Here is a 16,796-nt window from a genome sequence, read left to right as displayed (position 1 = left end):
GGGACAGCAGTCGGAGCCCGAGCAAGCATCCAGAGCCCAGCCCAGCAGCCAGAGCCCGTCTCCTCCTCACACAGCCCCGCTGCTGCCAGCTCAAGCCCCACAGGCCCCCCGTGCCCAAACCCTTCCCTCCTCCCCTCAGCGGCTTCACCTCCACCATCGCGCATGCCCGGCAGGGCGCGCTGACGTCAGCGCGCCACGCATGTACGTGGGCACGTCGCGTCCCGTCTCCACGCCCCCGGCCCGGTAACCGGGGGAGCGGCGGCCGCGGGGCCGGGCGGTGAGCGGGGGGCGGGGAGGGGGGGGAGTGGGGCCGGCGGGGATGGGGGCGGCTCCCGCCAGGCCTCCCCTCACGGGAAGGCGCTGAGGGAGCCGAGGGAGCCGCGGGGCCGCCGCCCAGCGCCGCTGAGGGAGGCCTCGGCCCGGCCCGGCCCGCACAAAGGGCCCGCGGCGGGCGGGAAGCGCCGTGAGGGGGGCCCCGAAGCGCCCTGAGGGGGGGCCCCGAGCCCGGGGAGCTGTCAGGGGGCTCCGAGCCCCGTCGCTGCCTCCCCCCCAGCGGCCTCAGAGCCTCGCTCCGCCGCCCGTCACCGCTCCGTGGGCGAGTTGACGCGGTTTTGGGGGGGTTTAGGCACAAAACGGAATAAGGAAATGTTTCTTTTTTGGTCCTGGGGGAAAGGAAGGCGCTGAGTGTGTGGGGATGGATCCTTAGACGCGGGTGTTGTCACTCGGAGGGGTGCCCGCTGTGCTGTCAGCACCAGGGCTGCGAAGTTCCCCCTTTTTTATCCGTTCCTCATGCGTTTTGGCCTCGTATCCGTGTCAGGTGTGAAAGCTGCACCGGGTGCCTGTGCAGGAACAGCGTGTCGCAGCCAGCCTCTGCCACGGAGAACCAAAAAACACTTCCCCAGAGCCTCCTCATGAGCTCCAGCCTTGAGCCCTACAGAGCAAGCCCCAGGCTGGTAAACGTCCTGCCCAGGGCACAGCAGCAGCGCTGGCTGTGAGGTTGTTTTGAAGTTGTTCCTCTTGCCAGTGAGTTCTGATCCCGTTGGAGGGCTCTCGCTGAATGCGAGGATTCCTTCAATAAGTCTTGTAGCCATTGGGCTGTCAAATTACAAAACATTTGGAAGCGGTGTGGGTTGTGTTCTTTTTGGCAGCCTTAAAGGCTTGACTTGACCATGAAGATGAAATAATTAAATTACTTGGAATGAAAAGCGTAAATCTTAGTATATCAGTTGGGTCTTCAACTAACTTAGAAAACTGTAATGGAGAACACATATTGATGGCTAGAAACACTTGCTTGAGAAGAAGAGGGAGCTAACTTTTTGGCAGAAGTGTGTCTTGTCTCACGACGAAGTGTTGAGCTGTGTGCTCTTTGGGCCTGTTTTTCTAGAAATGTCTGGATTGTAGTGTGGTATTTACAGAGCCGTGAAACACTTGGGGATGGGAAACACTGCATGGGCATGCAGAAATATTTACTGAGCTGACTTCTCATCTCTCATTCTTCCTGCCGTGCCAGGTTCTGACTTTGGGTTTGTTTGTCTTACATTGTAAAAATGTAAAATGTAAAACAAACAAGCCTGTCAACCTATGCATAAGTAGGGTTTGAGGGATGGGATCTATTTTAGAAGACAACTTCTTTGATTTATTCTTTTTCTAAGTTGTGGGTTTGCTTGTACTTGCAAATCCTTTTGGGGAAATGGATGAAAATTTTGTGGTTACGTTTCCCAAGTCTCTTTATCGTGAGTAAAACAACCCACTTTCAAGAAAGATCACGATTGTTTATTCCTGCCTGAAGCAGGAAGGGCATTAATGTCTCTGTTCTGGTTTTAACAGGTATATTGAGGGCACCATGAATTGGAATAAAGGTGGACCTGGTACAAAGAGAGGCTTTGGTTTTGGTGGATTTGCCATAACGCCTGGAAAGAAAGAGGAGCCCAAGCTTTCTCAACAGTCTCATAGTGCTTTTGGAACAGCCGGTTCCTCTGCTGCATTTGCGAAATCGGGACCTCCACAGCTGCCTTCGTTCTACAAAATTGGGTCAAAGCGAGCAAATTTTGATGAAGAGAACGCGTAAGTAGGGTTATTTCTTGTGTCTCTCTAGTTCTAGATTGTGGTGTTTTATACTTCCCAAGGTCAGGGAAAGTACCCGTGATGTTTGTGCGGTTCAGTTATTTAGAACAGCGTGCTCAGGGGTAAATACCTTAATGCTGCATGGTGGTGTAACAGAACCCCGGTGGCTTTACTGAAATAGTATCAAAAATATTGAGCTGGTCGCCTGCGAGAATGCCCGTCCCTGCTACCCGTCCCTGGGTAGATGTTTGGTGTGTCCCTGGACTTATTTACACTTTCTCTGTCTCAGCCTATCACCTATAAAATAAGAACAGCAATACTTCATTGCCTTTAAATACATGTAAAAGACAGTGAGATGCTACAGAAGCTCTTGGAGAGCTCCCTTCCTCCTCTAGCTTTCCTTCTCCCTAAGAGCATCCTTCAGCTGAGCCTCAGACCGCTCAAATCTCATGTTCTGGTACAACCGAGACTTTGCATGAGGTGTTGTGTTTGGAATTGGGGCCAATTAGGGTAAATCTGTGTGCCTTTCACAAGGGAAGCATTTTAGTGGCAGGTCCTGTACACGCACTGACTTTTATTATCCATCTCTGCATGGGAAGCTTGACTCAACTCAAAAACAGTGAAGGAGAGTGTGCTGTTGTAGGCTCCGTCCTGACTGGGCCAATGTTTGTTTCTTTTCAGGTACTTTGAGGACGAAGAGGAAGATAACAGCAATGTCGACTTGCCATACATTCCAGCGGAGAATTCCCCCACTCGCCAGCAGTTTCATTCCAAATCGGCAGACTCTGACAGCGATGATGATCCTCTGGAGGCATTCATGGCTGAAGTGGAGGCAAGACCCGGCTTGTGAAATGTTTGTTAAGTTCTGTGGCAGTGCTCCTCTCCTGCTGGGAGCAGCAAATGCTCCTCGTGGCTTTGGCAGTCACATTCAGAATGTCCCTTAGCTTTTGATTTTTATTTAAGACGATATTTTAATTAGAACTTAAATGTGAATTAAATGGGGATGTAGCGGATACACTTTACAGTAGCTTAACTATTGAAGTGTTTTGGGTTTGCCAAGGCAATGCCACAAAGAGCTTTGTGTCTCTCTGAATACAAAGCTAACATTTTGTGTGTTTTTCACGACCTGAATGGAAATCTTTTAGGTTTATCAGGAGCAGTTCCTTAGCTGGATTCTATCACAGCATTTGATAGAAGAATGCAGAGAATATACTTTTTCAACAGCACTGCCACAAAGTTACAATATATAAATTTCAAAGGAATTAGAATTTGTTTAATGTTACTAGTGTATGGAACAAGGAAAAGTTTAGTCCAGAAAGTACGATCACTGTAGCATGATGGTCTAGTTACATAGGAACAATTTTTCCTTTCCACCTTTTATCGCCTTGTTATGTTTTTTAACGTGCCACAATTTTATGACCTGCTAGGATCAAGCTGCTCGAGACATGAAGAGACTTGAAGATAAAGACAAGGAAAAAAAGAATGCTAAGTAAGTTCTTTCTTGTAATTCCCATTCCTACCTGTGTCTTGTATGGTGCTAAGAAAATTCCGATGTATTTTGTTCATGTTCATTGCTCTGTAGATAATATGAAACAGTGCTGCTGCACCTGTAGTAGTAGAGATGCTGGAGGCTTTTTCAAACTTGAACTAAGTTTTAAGACATTCCCTGTAAAGCTGACACATTAGGTAGTGGGTGACAATTGGGATTACTAAATTCAGAATTCAAGCAATTTATGCTTTTGCAACTTGTCTATCTGTTTTGACCAAGGGAAATAATTGTGATTCTTGAAATAAGTGTCAGAAACATTGATAGAACTTGCATTGCATTGCATGGGGTTGATCAGATTATACATGGTCCTGAAACAGAACACCGGATCCAAATGACCACCTGGGGAAGTCCTGAACTGGATTTGCACTTCCTGGCTCATATTGCTCCTCACTTATGGGACATCTGGTAGCATCGAGAGCTTAGACCAGGATGATCTTTGATGTGGCTTCTACTGGGAAGACGGAATCCTAATCTTTCAGTCTCATTAATAGAAGTAAAATGAAGTCTTTGCAGGGTCGCTGTTATGGTTGGCACCAAATGTGAAAAATCCATGGGTTGGGATTATGAATGTTACTGAGTTGTTAGCGTTGTATCTTCCACAAAGTATCAGCACTAATCAAATCAAAGTGTGGAGCTGAGTATGTGGAACACTTGCAGGGAAGTTTTTTTTTTCTCCGCTTGTTTTTCCAGGGGTATTCGAGATGACATTGAAGAGGAAGATGACCAAGTGAGTTCTTATGCAGTCTTTCTATCTTCTTTTTTTGTTTGTTTTTTTTTTATCTTCCCTCCCCAAATGTGTAACTACTAGGTACAAACAAAACTCCAGTGTCATGCACAGTACCCGGACAATTCAGCAGGAAGCTCTAGTGGTTACCCTCCTGTCTCCACCGCTCTAGGTGTTTCACCAAAAAAAAAAAAAAGAAAAGAAAAGAATATTAGGAGACAATTTCTTTATTATTTTTTTTTTTTTAATTTTTTTTACCATTTGAGAAGATTTTTTTGTCAATTTGAATTTCAACTTCCTGTACTACAGGTTTTTCAGTATCTGAGGGTCTCATCAAATTTGAGATTAACTGAATCAACTAATATGGAACACCACTGAGAGGCTGTTGAATTTTCACTGCAAATAGCCTCCACAGTTTGTCTGCTTAGGGCAAGAGTCTGACTTTTTGCTCTTAGTATTCAGAGGAGCTCCAGTTTTGACTGAGGATTGTAGACATCATCATAATGAAATATTAAGCAAAGAGGAAAGGCTTAATTTCAAAATGTCTCTGTAATTAACAATTATCGTGATACTTGTAGTTAAGCAGAGCATGGAAGGGTTCTCTGGCTTGTAGGTCTTTGCTTCCAGTTTGGTGAGTGTAGCCATGCTGAAGTCTGAGCACAGTTAACTTATGCTTGCAGACGGTTGTTCAGAAAGTATGTTGCATGCATATCTAAATGACTGAGCAATGATTGGCCATGTGAATGAAAAAAACAAACAAACAAAAAAAAAAAAAAACCAGATGGGTATACACACTTCTTTGTAATTGAACCTTGCTTTAAAAATCTGGTCTTAAATCTTTGCTTAAAAATCAATTGAGACTGGTGTTTCTGCATGAGAATGTCGTGATGTGCCAGTGAGACCTAAATGGGATTCTGTGAGATGCATACTTCCTTGTGAGCTGTAAGGATAGCATGTGACAGTGATTGCTAACTTGGGGTTGTGTTGAAGGACTCTTGAAATAGTTTCTTTCCCATTTGCTGTTGACTTTTCATTTCTCGAGTGTAGTTAGAAGTGGAGAAACTATCTTTGGCATAGTTTGTTTAACAAAAAAAGAACAGCATATGCTGAGTAACATTGTGTTCTGTGTTTAAAAACCTGCAGTGTTTGTATTGTGTTTGTGTGGAAATAAGAATAGAATTTTATATTGTTAAAGCATTACAAGTCTTGAGGGAAGGATTTCTTAAGCAAATCTGTAAGAGGAAAAGTTTGTGTTCGTTGTTTTTTGTTTTTTAAAAAAAAAGCATTTGTGGTCTACCTGAACATTGTAGTTGTTTTCTTCATGTCTTCTTACTGTCCTTTCTCTGGGCATAACTGTTGGTATTTGTTAGAAGAACTAGTTCTAGTGAATGTTCTGTTTCTCAATGATGTGTGTGAAAGCAAAAACCATCTAGCTTTGTACATCATTTAAACAAATGTGGCACTATTCTTGCATCCTATTGTATGCAATTTTACTGATATGTTTTGCTGCAGGAAGCTTATTTTCGCTACATGGCTGAAAACCCTACTGCTGGTGTGGTACAAGAAGAGGAAGAGGATAACCTCGAGTATGACAGTGATGGGAACCCAATTGCACCGTCCAAAAAAATCATTGATCCCCTTCCACCTATTGACCATTCAGAGGTAGGAAGCTTACTCTATTCTATTCCTTCTGAGGGACTGTAGCTAAGAAGTGGATTGAAATATGCTTCCTTCCCTATGAAGCAGTGTTGTAATATTTCACTGCTGTGCCACTTGGGTCATACTGAAGATCCTTAAAATTGCTCCCTATTAAGTTAACGTTATCGCAGATAGCTAAGAACTTTTTTCTGTAAACTTTCCCTCCAAAATTAGATGTACAGAGAGAATCTTGAGTCTTGGACTAACTGAGCAATTACCTTGCAGATTGAATATCCACCTTTTGAGAAAAATTTCTATGATGAGCATGAGGAGATCACCAGTCTCACCCCGCAGCAAGTGGTGGAGTTACGTCATAAGCTAAATCTCCGGGTAAGCAGGTCACAGAACTATCTTCGTGTTTTTTTGTTTTTTTTTTTACTTCCATTCTTTCTAATTGTCTTAGCAGTTTTAATGAAGATTTTGACAGGGAATTGCAAGTTTTGAATACCAAGCCTCTTGGACACTTTTAGTGACTTTGATTTAAAGGAGGTTGATTTTCCTCAACAGTTTTTGGAAGTCATCTCTGGGCTTTTCAAATTGGGCACCCAAAATTGCCAGTTGTATAGTTGCAATTGTACTAAAGAACCACAGAGCTAAGAACTGAAACTGGAAATACTATATTCAAGATTTATTTTTTTTTGCCATTTGAGACATGTTAGTGTGGTGACTTCCTGTGAAGGGAACTATTTGGGGGAGGAAGGAGATAAATTTTACAAGGAAGTAGGTATAATTTTTAGTAGCTTGTGTTGATTGACAACTTATGTAATTTTTTTTATATCTGAAAGACCTAGTTACACGGCACATATGGAGTTTGCACTAAGTTATACTTAGGTCTGTTAAAAAAATAAAAAGCAGTTTTTTGAGGTAGAGATAGCTTTGTTCATTTTTTTTTATAGATCTCTTCAGTTTTCTCTTACTGCTTTCCATGAACAAAGATATGTTTTTATTTCTAAGGTCTCCGGTGCTGCTCCTCCAAGACCTGGCAGTAGCTTTGCTCATTTTGGATTTGATGAGCAACTTATGCATCAAATTAGGAAATCCGAGTATACCCAGCCCACTCCTATACAGTGCCAGGTGAGTGTTGTCACTCTCTTACATCTAAACGAAGCTAACAGAATGCATGCAAAGGTCCCTGGTGTGCATGAGGGTGTATACAATTCTAGTTTCCTATATAGCCCTGTCACAGAGAAGAATAATTTGGATTTTTCTAGGTAAATACCTTTGTTATTTTTCTTGGTTTTAGCATTCTTACAGCTGGACAGGATGCATTTATGGCCATGTAAATATATCCTGGGAATGTTGTACCGTGCCCAAACACTGACTTTGTATAGAACGTAATACAGCAATTACTTCCAGCCCTTAAACCAAACTAATTCAGATCTGACTTGGCAATAAAGATGTGTATGAATCTACGTATGCTGCTCTGAGACCCCCGCAACATGCATTCCTTTTTTATCTGGGTTTTCATTTACTATCTAGGACAGTAATATGCTAAGTTGGGCATAATATGGGTTTAGAATCTCCTTATTTTTAGGGTGTTCCAGTTGCACTGAGTGGCAGAGATATGATTGGGATAGCTAAGACTGGAAGTGGAAAAACAGCAGCCTTCATCTGGCCTATGTTGATTCACATCATGGATCAAAAAGAGCTTGAACCAGGGGACGGTCCCATTGCAGTGATTGTATGCCCGACCAGAGAGCTTTGCCAACAGGTGAGTGTCTAGAAAATATGTGTACCATACAGTGTTTCTACAGAAGAAGGCAGAATTCTGTGCAGAAGTTACCAGAGAACCTCAGTAACCTGTTTGAAAAAATTACTCTGCACCTGCCTTCATTGTAAGCTCACAATCCTCACGCTAATTTTAGTCTAAGGATCATGACAAACTTTAAATCATCACTTTTATACAGTTCTCCCATGTTACTCTTAAGTATTGAGAGTACTGTGGATCCATTACCACAAATCGTATGTATAAAAGAATAGCTTAAATTGCAGTTGAATGCCTAAATAGCTTTCCCAGGTAAGTGAATGGAAGTTATCCACAAGTATTAGAGCGTTCAGTCTTGAGGATTTCTGAATAATTTAATGAAGCTGATAGCTGAAAAGTGGATTGCATGAGCTGGGCTCCATTACCATGGTAGGTGTATCTTCTCAGATCCTTCTAACCTGAACTGTGTCCTTTTTAAAATTCTCAGATCCATTCTGAATGTAAGCGCTTTGGTAAGGCGTATAATCTGCGCTCAGTAGCTGTGTATGGAGGAGGAAGCATGTGGGAACAAGCCAAAGCCCTCCAGGAGGGGGCAGAGATAGTTGTTTGCACACCGGTAAGTACCTGTCTGCTCATAATACATGCTTTGTTGTTGTGTAACTGGAGCTGAGACAGATCTCTCAATATCATTGGTGATGCAGAATTTGTTCTCTGATCGTGAAAATCCAGGTTCTTCACAGGTTACCAGATGTTAAATAAACTGGGATGATTTCTGTCCCAAGAGAAATTGAAAGAGATTAGGTATGATCTTACAAGAGGAAACAGAGTAGCAAGCAAGACCTGCTTTAATCAGTGTCAGTTGTGTGCAACACCAGCTTCTGATTGCTGAGTCTGAAATTTATGAGGAAAATTCCCAGAATGTTTTGAACTTGAGTGACACCTTCCTGAATCAATGTAGAGCCTGTAACAGTTATATTGAAGAGCTGAGGCACTGACTGGGTGTTGATGCTGAGCCAGTGATTTAAATGAGCGTTATTCTCAACTCATTTTTTGCTTACTGCAAAAACTAGTTACAAATTTAGGCAAAACTGAGCGATTAATGGTTGGAGGAATTTTTATTGTGGGTATTTATTGGGGTATTGGGCAAAAAAAGCAAAACGTGAAGAACTCCTGCACCAACAATTTTGGAATTAAATAATTCACAATTAAAGTTAAGTCAAAATGAGAAATCGGCAATTTTAGGGTCTCAGCACCGATATCCTTCAAAAACTAGTCATAAAATTAATCTAGTCATGTATACTTCATGAGAGGTTTAGGAATCTATTTCTATGACTTGAATATTAACACTTCTAGACCGAAGCCCTGACATGTTTTTTGTTCTGTCTCTGGTAAGTGAGGATAAAAAGCAGTTAGGTGATTTTTTTTATTTATTTTTTTCTCCACAGGGTCGTTTGATTGATCATGTGAAAAAGAAAGCTACAAACCTTCAAAGAGTCACTTACCTTGTGTTTGATGAAGCAGACAGAATGTTTGATATGGGTTTTGGTATGTACTGACCAAAGGTCAAAGCTTTGGAAAGCGGCAGTGTGTGATTCCCAGCTTAATACGACGGCTTATAGCTCCAGTAGCTTCCTCTACTTAGTACATTATGGAAATTCTTTCTATACAAAGCTCATATTTAAAGGTCTATTATCTGTTGGTATAAAGAGATTAGCAAAGCCCTGTTGATGAACAAATTCCCAAAAGCCTGATTTTTGTCTTAGAATTGGTGAACAGCTTTTGGGTAAGTCACTTCTGTGCTTTAATTCCGTGTGTACAAACTAGCGGTGTTAGAAGAACTTTCTGCTTTCTTGGATCAGGTTTAGTCATTCGGATCTATATGACTTTGAATATGTGTCCAGGAATCATGGGACACAGTAAAAATTTGGCAGTGCTGTAATACCCCAAAGTGAGAGACACTTGTGAGATGTACAGAGTGTGCACAGAGTCAGCTAGGATCTTTGCTTAAAGGAACTTTTGCTGAAGTTCAAGGAACCTTAAGAAAGTTCCTTAAGGAAATTTCAATGAACTTTTATTGTGCAGCAAAGAGTACCAGGAAGTCCCAGTAAAATTAAATATCAAGTGAGAGACACTCATTCATTCTGTGGCTATTTGTTAAATAAAGCAGTGTAGTTGCATTTCTGAGTTAGTCCACTAACTAATGAGCATACAGTGTTGATTAGAGCATTTTCTCTCTTTTCCAGAATATCAGGTCAGATCAATTGCAAGCCACGTACGTCCTGACAGACAGAGTGAGTATAAGCAAGTTTCAAAATACAGTACTGGGAGATGAAGGAGGCTATATGGTGGGCTGCCAGTTAAGAATCTGAAGCAGAGCTTGGATTTCTTGTTCTTGACACCGCCGTGCAGTGAGACTTCCTCGGGACTCCAGTGGTGGTATTCTCTGTGGGCTGGTGGGAGGGATTGCTCATGAAGTGTGAGCGTTTAACCAGGCTGTTCATCACTCTGTAATCCCTCCACAGACTTTACTCGGAGAAAAGATGATTAGCTGAATTAATATTCATATGCTCTGAGATCCTGTGTTCTAAACTGGCAGAAAAGAAGGCTCACAGCAGTGCCACCTATTATTCATACCCTATTTCAAATACCATAAAACATATTTCTACTTTGAGATATTCTAATAGTCACTGTGATTGATAATTTTCATTAGAACCGTTAAAACAGCTTTAGATCCCTGACATACAGCACAGTCATACAGGTTCACAATATCTGTACAGTGTTCTCATAATTCTGAAAAAGATTTATTTTTCATGGAGCTCAGACACTTTCTTTTTCTCTCAGCCCTCTTGTTCAGTGCCACTTTCCGTAAGAAGATTGAGAAATTGGCCCGAGATATTCTGATTGACCCAATTCGAGTTGTGCAGGGAGACATTGGAGAGGTAATTCCACCTTACTTCTGACACAATCACAGAAATGAATCATTCTGTTGTCTGAAATTTATGTTAAGCTGCAGTATTCATCACATATATTTAAGAGTAAATACTTGGTGTTTAAAAAAATAGTTTGGGGGGTTTGTTTTGATTTCATTTTATTTTATTGAGCTTTCTGCCAGGAAATAATCTTGTAGTGATGGGAGGGTTTCACCTAGGAGTGAAACAACATTAAGGCAGTGATTGATTTGTTTATTAGGCTGAATCAATAGGTGTATCCTTTTGCTTTGTCTCAAAAATATAAATAGGGCAATTACAGCTTTTGCAACGGAGGATTTGCAACTTAGACTGTAATGTCTCTCAGCTGGCTTCTGTGGGAATGTTGATCTCTACTTGCTTGACAGTAGCAGGTGAACTAGCAGCATGCTTTGGTAGTAAGTCAATGAAGCGGGCAGATGTATGCTTGCTGTGAAGAAACTTTGCACAGAATATATGCAAACTGTTGAGAAGTTTCACAAAATGACTTCAGAACATTCTTCTTTCAACCAGTTCTCTGCATTTATTTTTTTTCGATCAGGGTTGTGAGGTATCCCATAACAAAAAATGAATGGCTATCTGAGGCCTTGCCTTTCTAGGAGGCCTTTTCTTCTAAACTTTGCTTAAGGAAAAAAGCAGCTGTCCTTGCTCAGTCAGTTTCTGTTTGTGTCAAAGACTGCAGTTTGCCTCTCAGATTTATCAAAGAGTAGCTCACTTAACCCCTGCCTTTTCTGTGTAGTGAAGATAAAGCGGTCAGCAATTAGTCAAGCAGGGGATAACTGAAACCTCATTCAAAGGAGGATGTCGGTCCCCTGCTCTTCTGTATATTTTATTCTCACGCTTAGTTTAAATTCCTGATTTAATTCTGCTGTCTGTGTTTGTTTGCAATACTGTCTTTTGTGTACTGCATTGTGGCTTGTCTTATTTCCCTCCTCAGGCAAATGAAGATGTTACTCAAATTGTGGAGATTTTCCCTTCTGGCCCTAGCAAATGGAACTGGCTGACTCGACGCCTCGTGGAGTTCACGTCTTCTGGGAGCGTTCTCCTGTTTGTCACCAAGAAGGCGAATGCGGAAGAGCTGGCTAATAACCTCAAGCAGGAGGATCATAATCTAGGGCTGCTTCATGGCGACATGGACCAGAGTGAGAGGAATAAAGTCATTTCAGAATTTAAGAAAAAAGGGATCCCGATACTGGTAGCTACTGATGTAGCAGGTATGTACGAGCTGTTGTTTCTTAGAAAGTTACACGTTGTAGATGTTAGCAGAAAGGTTAATACACTTTGGAAGGCAGCAAGGTTGGCTTCTACACCTGCTAGACACAGTTTTCCAGATGTTTTTCAGAAGTAGTGTTAGCAAAGGGTTACATTTTTAAAGTCTTCTAGAGATATTCGAGTTATGGTGACAGGTATATTATTTAATATACAAAAAGAAAATAAACTGCTTCTTAAGGAAGTAGTTGCTATTCATCAGTCAGCTGCCAAATTATGTGTGCTTATATGAGGAGATGGATGCACTTGAAGCCTTCTCTAGAAAACCTTTTGTACCCAGATGTTTAGCTGAACAAAGAATGGATTTCATTGTATCTTTCTCACTTGAAATAAAAGTCATTTGAAGAGAGATCTTCCATCTCCAATACTATGAGCTTGGAGATGAGTGATGTTGCTGTACTTAAGGTAGCAAAGAGTTGTGGTGTATGAAGGGTGTCTTAACAGGGATCTGTTCCTGTGAGAACTCCTTTCCTATGCTGGAACAGAATGATGTGCTGGTAGGGATGGGGTTGCTTTGAGTTCCTCCAGGCCAATCACACTTACCACTGTATTGCTCTTGATTACAGCTCGTGGGTTAGATATTCCTTCCATTAAGACTGTGATCAATTACGATGTGGCTCGGGACATAGACACGCACACCCACAGAATTGGTCGTACTGGCAGAGCAGGCGAGAAGGGAGTTGCCTACACTCTGTTGACTCCCAAGGACAGTAACTTCGCTGGTGATCTCGTCCGAAATCTGGAAGGTGCTAATCAACATGTTTCCAAAGAGCTGTTGGATCTAGCAATGCAGGTACAAAGCAAAACTTTTTGAGTAGAGGAAGGTTACTTCCATGAGTAGCAGAGTGAGAAAATAAGGAGTTCGGAGCTTGTTTCTGGCTCCATCATACATTCTCAGTGAACTTTTGGGAATCTATATTGTTTTTAAGTAGGCTTTCTAGTGGTCTTTTTATGGCCTCTAAAAGAATGCAGAAGACAAGATGATTTTGGACTGCAACATGTAATCTATTCAGGGGTAAAACATTGACTAGGAAATTAAGAACTGTCTGGTGTCAGCAAACCACTCCAACTCTGCTATCTCATTACAGTCAGATTTTTGATACGCATTAAGAGCAGGTACCTAGAAGATGCAGCTTAGTTGTAAGCTGAACTAGAAGCTGATTACAGGGAACTTTCACTTTGTGAACTGGTTGTGGCTTGATCATTTTACCTGCTTGGCAGTGCTGTCTGGCAGGCTTACTATATATAGGTCTGATGGATTGCTCAAACAATTGTGTTTATGCCTCTGTACTTGTCAGCTCATTAAGTTCTTGTCTTTTGCTGCCCATGTAGCTGCAAAGGAGCAAAGGCTTTTTGGTAATTTTCCATTTCAAGTATGGATTAGCAAGCTTGTGACTTCACCCAGCAGCTTAGACGCGAGCTGCTAGAAGTAAATATTTTTTCTGATGCACAGAGGCAGCAGTTTCAGAAGTGACAAAGTTTGTGAGGCACAGCTCCGAGGCTGTGTATGAGAGATCAGAAGCTGAATGGCTTGGCTTAAAGGCTTCTTCAGGTTTGAACAAACTACAGGATATAAAGAGAGGTGCAGCTAGCTATTATTTAAAATCCTGGTAACAGGAGGTCTGGTTGGACTGCCCTTTCCTAGCCACTGCTTGTTGCAGTAAGTTTTGCTGACAGAACTTCATTTCTTCTTAGCCAGGCAATGGACTAAATCAATAAAACCCAAACATGAACAAATTCAGAGCTCTCAAGTGAACGGCATTAGAGATTGCATTTATTCCCGGGTTTATCAGAATGCAAACCCCCAAAACTTTAATATGTATGTGAACTCAGGACATAAAACTAGTTGTTATAAGGCACATTTGTAGGAAAAGCTTCAGACCCACATGACAGGACTGTCTACAACTTAACTATAAAGCAGTGTAGTCTGCCGTGTCCCATCCTCTTGCAACGGCTGTGTTGTGGATTGGGAAACTGTATTGTTTTGGGGTGGGGTTTTTTTTGAAATGCTCAAAGTCCTTCTTTTCTGAGCCTCATTACCAGTGTTTACCAAACTTTTTATTCCCTGTGTTGAGAAGCATTTGGTTTTCTTTTGCACAGAATCCATGGTTCCGGAAATCCCGTTTCAAAGGAGGAAAAGGCAAGAAGCTGAATATTGGTGGTGGTGGCTTAGGATATCGCGAGCGTCCTGGTCTGGGATCAGAAAGCTCTGTAAGTAGAGATGCTGAAGCAGTTCTTTACAGGTTCTTGGAACTTTTAAACTCAGGATTGACCAGCTTGTGGCTTTTTTTTTTTTTTTTTGTGAACTATCTGATTTCACCTTGGTTTTATCACCTGATTGCACTTTGGTTTTGCTTGTACTGCAGGGAGCTGGGAAATGGAGTAATACTGCTGAATAGTGCATTGCTTAGACCTCCTGCACCTTTACCTTTCTGTCATCCTCAAGATCATGAGCAAAACTGTGCTACTGCTCAGTGCTCCTGGAGTTTTGTGATCCTTAGTGGGTATATTCCCTGAGTGCAGAGTAGAGATAAGTTTGGAGAAGTGTTGAATTGAAAGTGTCTGGGTTGGATAAATCTCTCCAGTTGTCCTTTGTCTTTCTGCTTAGGACCGTGGAAACAACAACAGTGTGATGAGCAACTACGAAGCATATAAGCCATCCTCTGGGGCAATGGGCGACAGACTTACAGCAATGAAAGCAGCTTTTCAGGTCGGTTCAGTCACTTGTATCCCAAGTTCTAACTCAGGCACTTGTATCCCAAATTCTACCTCAAGAGAAAAGGAAATAACGTGGAAAAATTTTACTACTGATGGTTCAAAATGTTTTTTATTTCCTCCCTCGAGTGCAGAAACCCTGCTGACTTCAGGGAAGTTAAGTTTGGTAGTTGCAGCCGTGTGTCATCCAACTGGAGCACTCAGCGTTGCAGTTCAAAGTGGAAGAATAGCACGCAGGCTGCACTGAACAGATCTGCACAACATGAATGTGCCAAACTTATTTTGTTTTCTGCTGCCTGTTTGCTCTTTTTCCCTTTTGGATTCTGCTCCTAGGCTTGATCCTACTTAAGTTGCTTAGCAGCAATAGTGTAACTGCAGACAAAAGAAGCAGGGAACAGAGAAACCCTTTCTCTTGAGTGTGAAAATTAACCCCGCAGTATAGGAGTTCCGTTGTTTCTGTGGTCTGGTAGCAGATGTCCGTTACTAATTCTGTGTTCATAAGCACGGCAGGAATGTAATTGCTCCAAGACTGACTTTTTATAGGAACTCTTTTTACTAGGGGTTCCCCAGAGTTCAAGACAGGCTTGTATATGCATGATGACTGTGTGTTTTGTGGTGCAGTGTAGAGGCAAACATGCTCTTTTTTTTCTTTCCATCTCTTTCTGGCAGTCTCAGTATAAGAGCCACTTTGTTGCTGCAAGCTTAAATAATCAAAAGACTGGAAGCTCTGCTGCTGGTGCTAGTGGCTGGACTAGTGCTGGGAGCTTGAACTCAGTACCAACAAGTTCAGCACAGCAAAATTCTGCAAATCCCGACAGCCCGATTGCAGCTGCCGCAGCAGCCAAGGGTGTTCCAGGTTTCACCAGCACTGGGAATCTGAGTAGCGTTCCCACCTTCCCAAGCGTCGGAGTACAGGGCTACAACAACACCACCACGAATGCCAGCACCAATAATCGAGAAGGCATCAGCAGCACCGGCGTCGCTCCTGGTGGCGGTGGTGGCGGCGGCGGCGGCGTTGTCAGAGAACGATACAACGACAGCAGGAACAGTCGGCACAACGAGGTCCCACGCCGGGGAGAGGGCGGTGGCGGTCGCTACAACGACGTGCAGCGCCACGGGGAAGGAGGGGGCCGCCACAGTGACGCTTACCGGCACGGGGAGGGCCGGCACGGCGACAACCATCGCCACGCTGAAAGCCGGCATTTCACTGACGGGAGCGGTGGCAATCGCAATAATGGTGAGAGCAGGAATATCAGCGAGGGTAGGAACAACGAGAACAGGAATGGTGAGAACAGGAAGGATGCCAACAGCCGGGACAACAAGACAGATGGTTTTGCTGTCCCGGAGCCCCCAAAACGTAAGAAGAGTCGATGGGACAGTTAAAGGCTGGTGCTTCGCAGCCTGGTGGAATCAGTGCAGGTAGTGTTGTCTTTTTCCAGAGGATTTCTTGGGTTTTTTGGTAACTGGTTGTTGAGCAGCTGAGGGAGGAGAAGGAAACCGTGAGAACTCCCCATGGAAGTCTGCGCCGGTACATCTGCGGACAGATTCAATCTAATGATGTGTACATGCGATGCTTAGTCAAAGAGAAATCATTTTGATAAAGCTCCCTGGGTTCTGCTTTTAAACATTCAGTGCTCAAGTGACTCTGCTGGATTTAAACAGATCTTCTTGACAAGAAAGAAGCTGTTTCATGTCCTTGGAACATTAAGAAACTGTTGAAGGTAGTCTTTTCTTAACCAGCATTCACATTTAAAAAAAAAAAAAAAAAAGCAAACAAAAAAATAGTTCATCTGGAGATGCTCAGGACCCACCTGTTTAACTTTAATCTTTCAGCAGTTTGTTCAGTGTGGTGAGTTCTTCTCCAGTCTCTTCTTTTCCCATATTCTTCTGTCCCCAAATAATTTGGCCTCCAGATTGGCCCATCTGTCTCTCCCCATCAATTAAGAATGTATTAATTGACGTTGCTGAAGGGGGGATGGAGCAAGTTGATTTTTCTTTAATTTCTTATGAAGCTGTTCAAGGGATCCTTCTCCAGCCCAGTTAACCACGACGTCACACATAGTGAAGGATGAACTCCCTGTTTTTTTTGTGGTCAGTACACCAATC

The 16,796-nt window shown here is 42.6% G+C and overlaps 1 protein-coding gene across 2 annotated transcripts; it reads left to right on the top strand.

Moving 5' to 3' along the window:
- The first annotated feature begins 192 nt into the window (after nucleotides 1-192).
- On the top strand, nucleotides 193-16,467 carry DDX42 (DEAD-box helicase 42). Of its 2 annotated transcripts, none has more exons than XM_032202606.1 (18): nucleotides 193-243; nucleotides 1,828-2,064; nucleotides 2,746-2,896; nucleotides 3,492-3,553; nucleotides 4,304-4,340; nucleotides 5,850-5,999; nucleotides 6,261-6,365; nucleotides 6,990-7,109; nucleotides 7,570-7,746; nucleotides 8,228-8,356; nucleotides 9,186-9,285; nucleotides 9,984-10,031; nucleotides 10,582-10,679; nucleotides 11,644-11,920; nucleotides 12,542-12,768; nucleotides 14,076-14,186; nucleotides 14,584-14,685; nucleotides 15,360-16,467. In XM_032202606.1, the coding sequence occupies exons 1-18, from the start codon at nucleotides 200-202 to the stop codon at nucleotides 16,071-16,073; spliced, it is 2,889 nt and encodes a 962-aa protein (XP_032058497.1). In that variant the 5' UTR covers nucleotides 193-199; the 3' UTR covers nucleotides 16,074-16,467. The 2 variants fall into 2 exon arrangements, with proteins under 2 accessions (XP_032058497.1, XP_032058498.1); XM_032202607.1 differs by having other exon boundaries at nucleotides 225-277.
- Nucleotides 16,468-16,796: the final 329 nt, after the last annotated feature.

The sequence above is a fragment of the Aythya fuligula genome, chromosome 24 (assembly GCF_009819795.1).
Source record: "Aythya fuligula isolate bAytFul2 chromosome 24, bAytFul2.pri, whole genome shotgun sequence".
NCBI lineage: Eukaryota > Metazoa > Chordata > Aves > Anseriformes > Anatidae > Aythya > Aythya fuligula.
The sequence above is the reverse complement of the archived record's forward strand: the minus strand, read 5'-3'. Positions and strand labels throughout refer to the sequence as shown.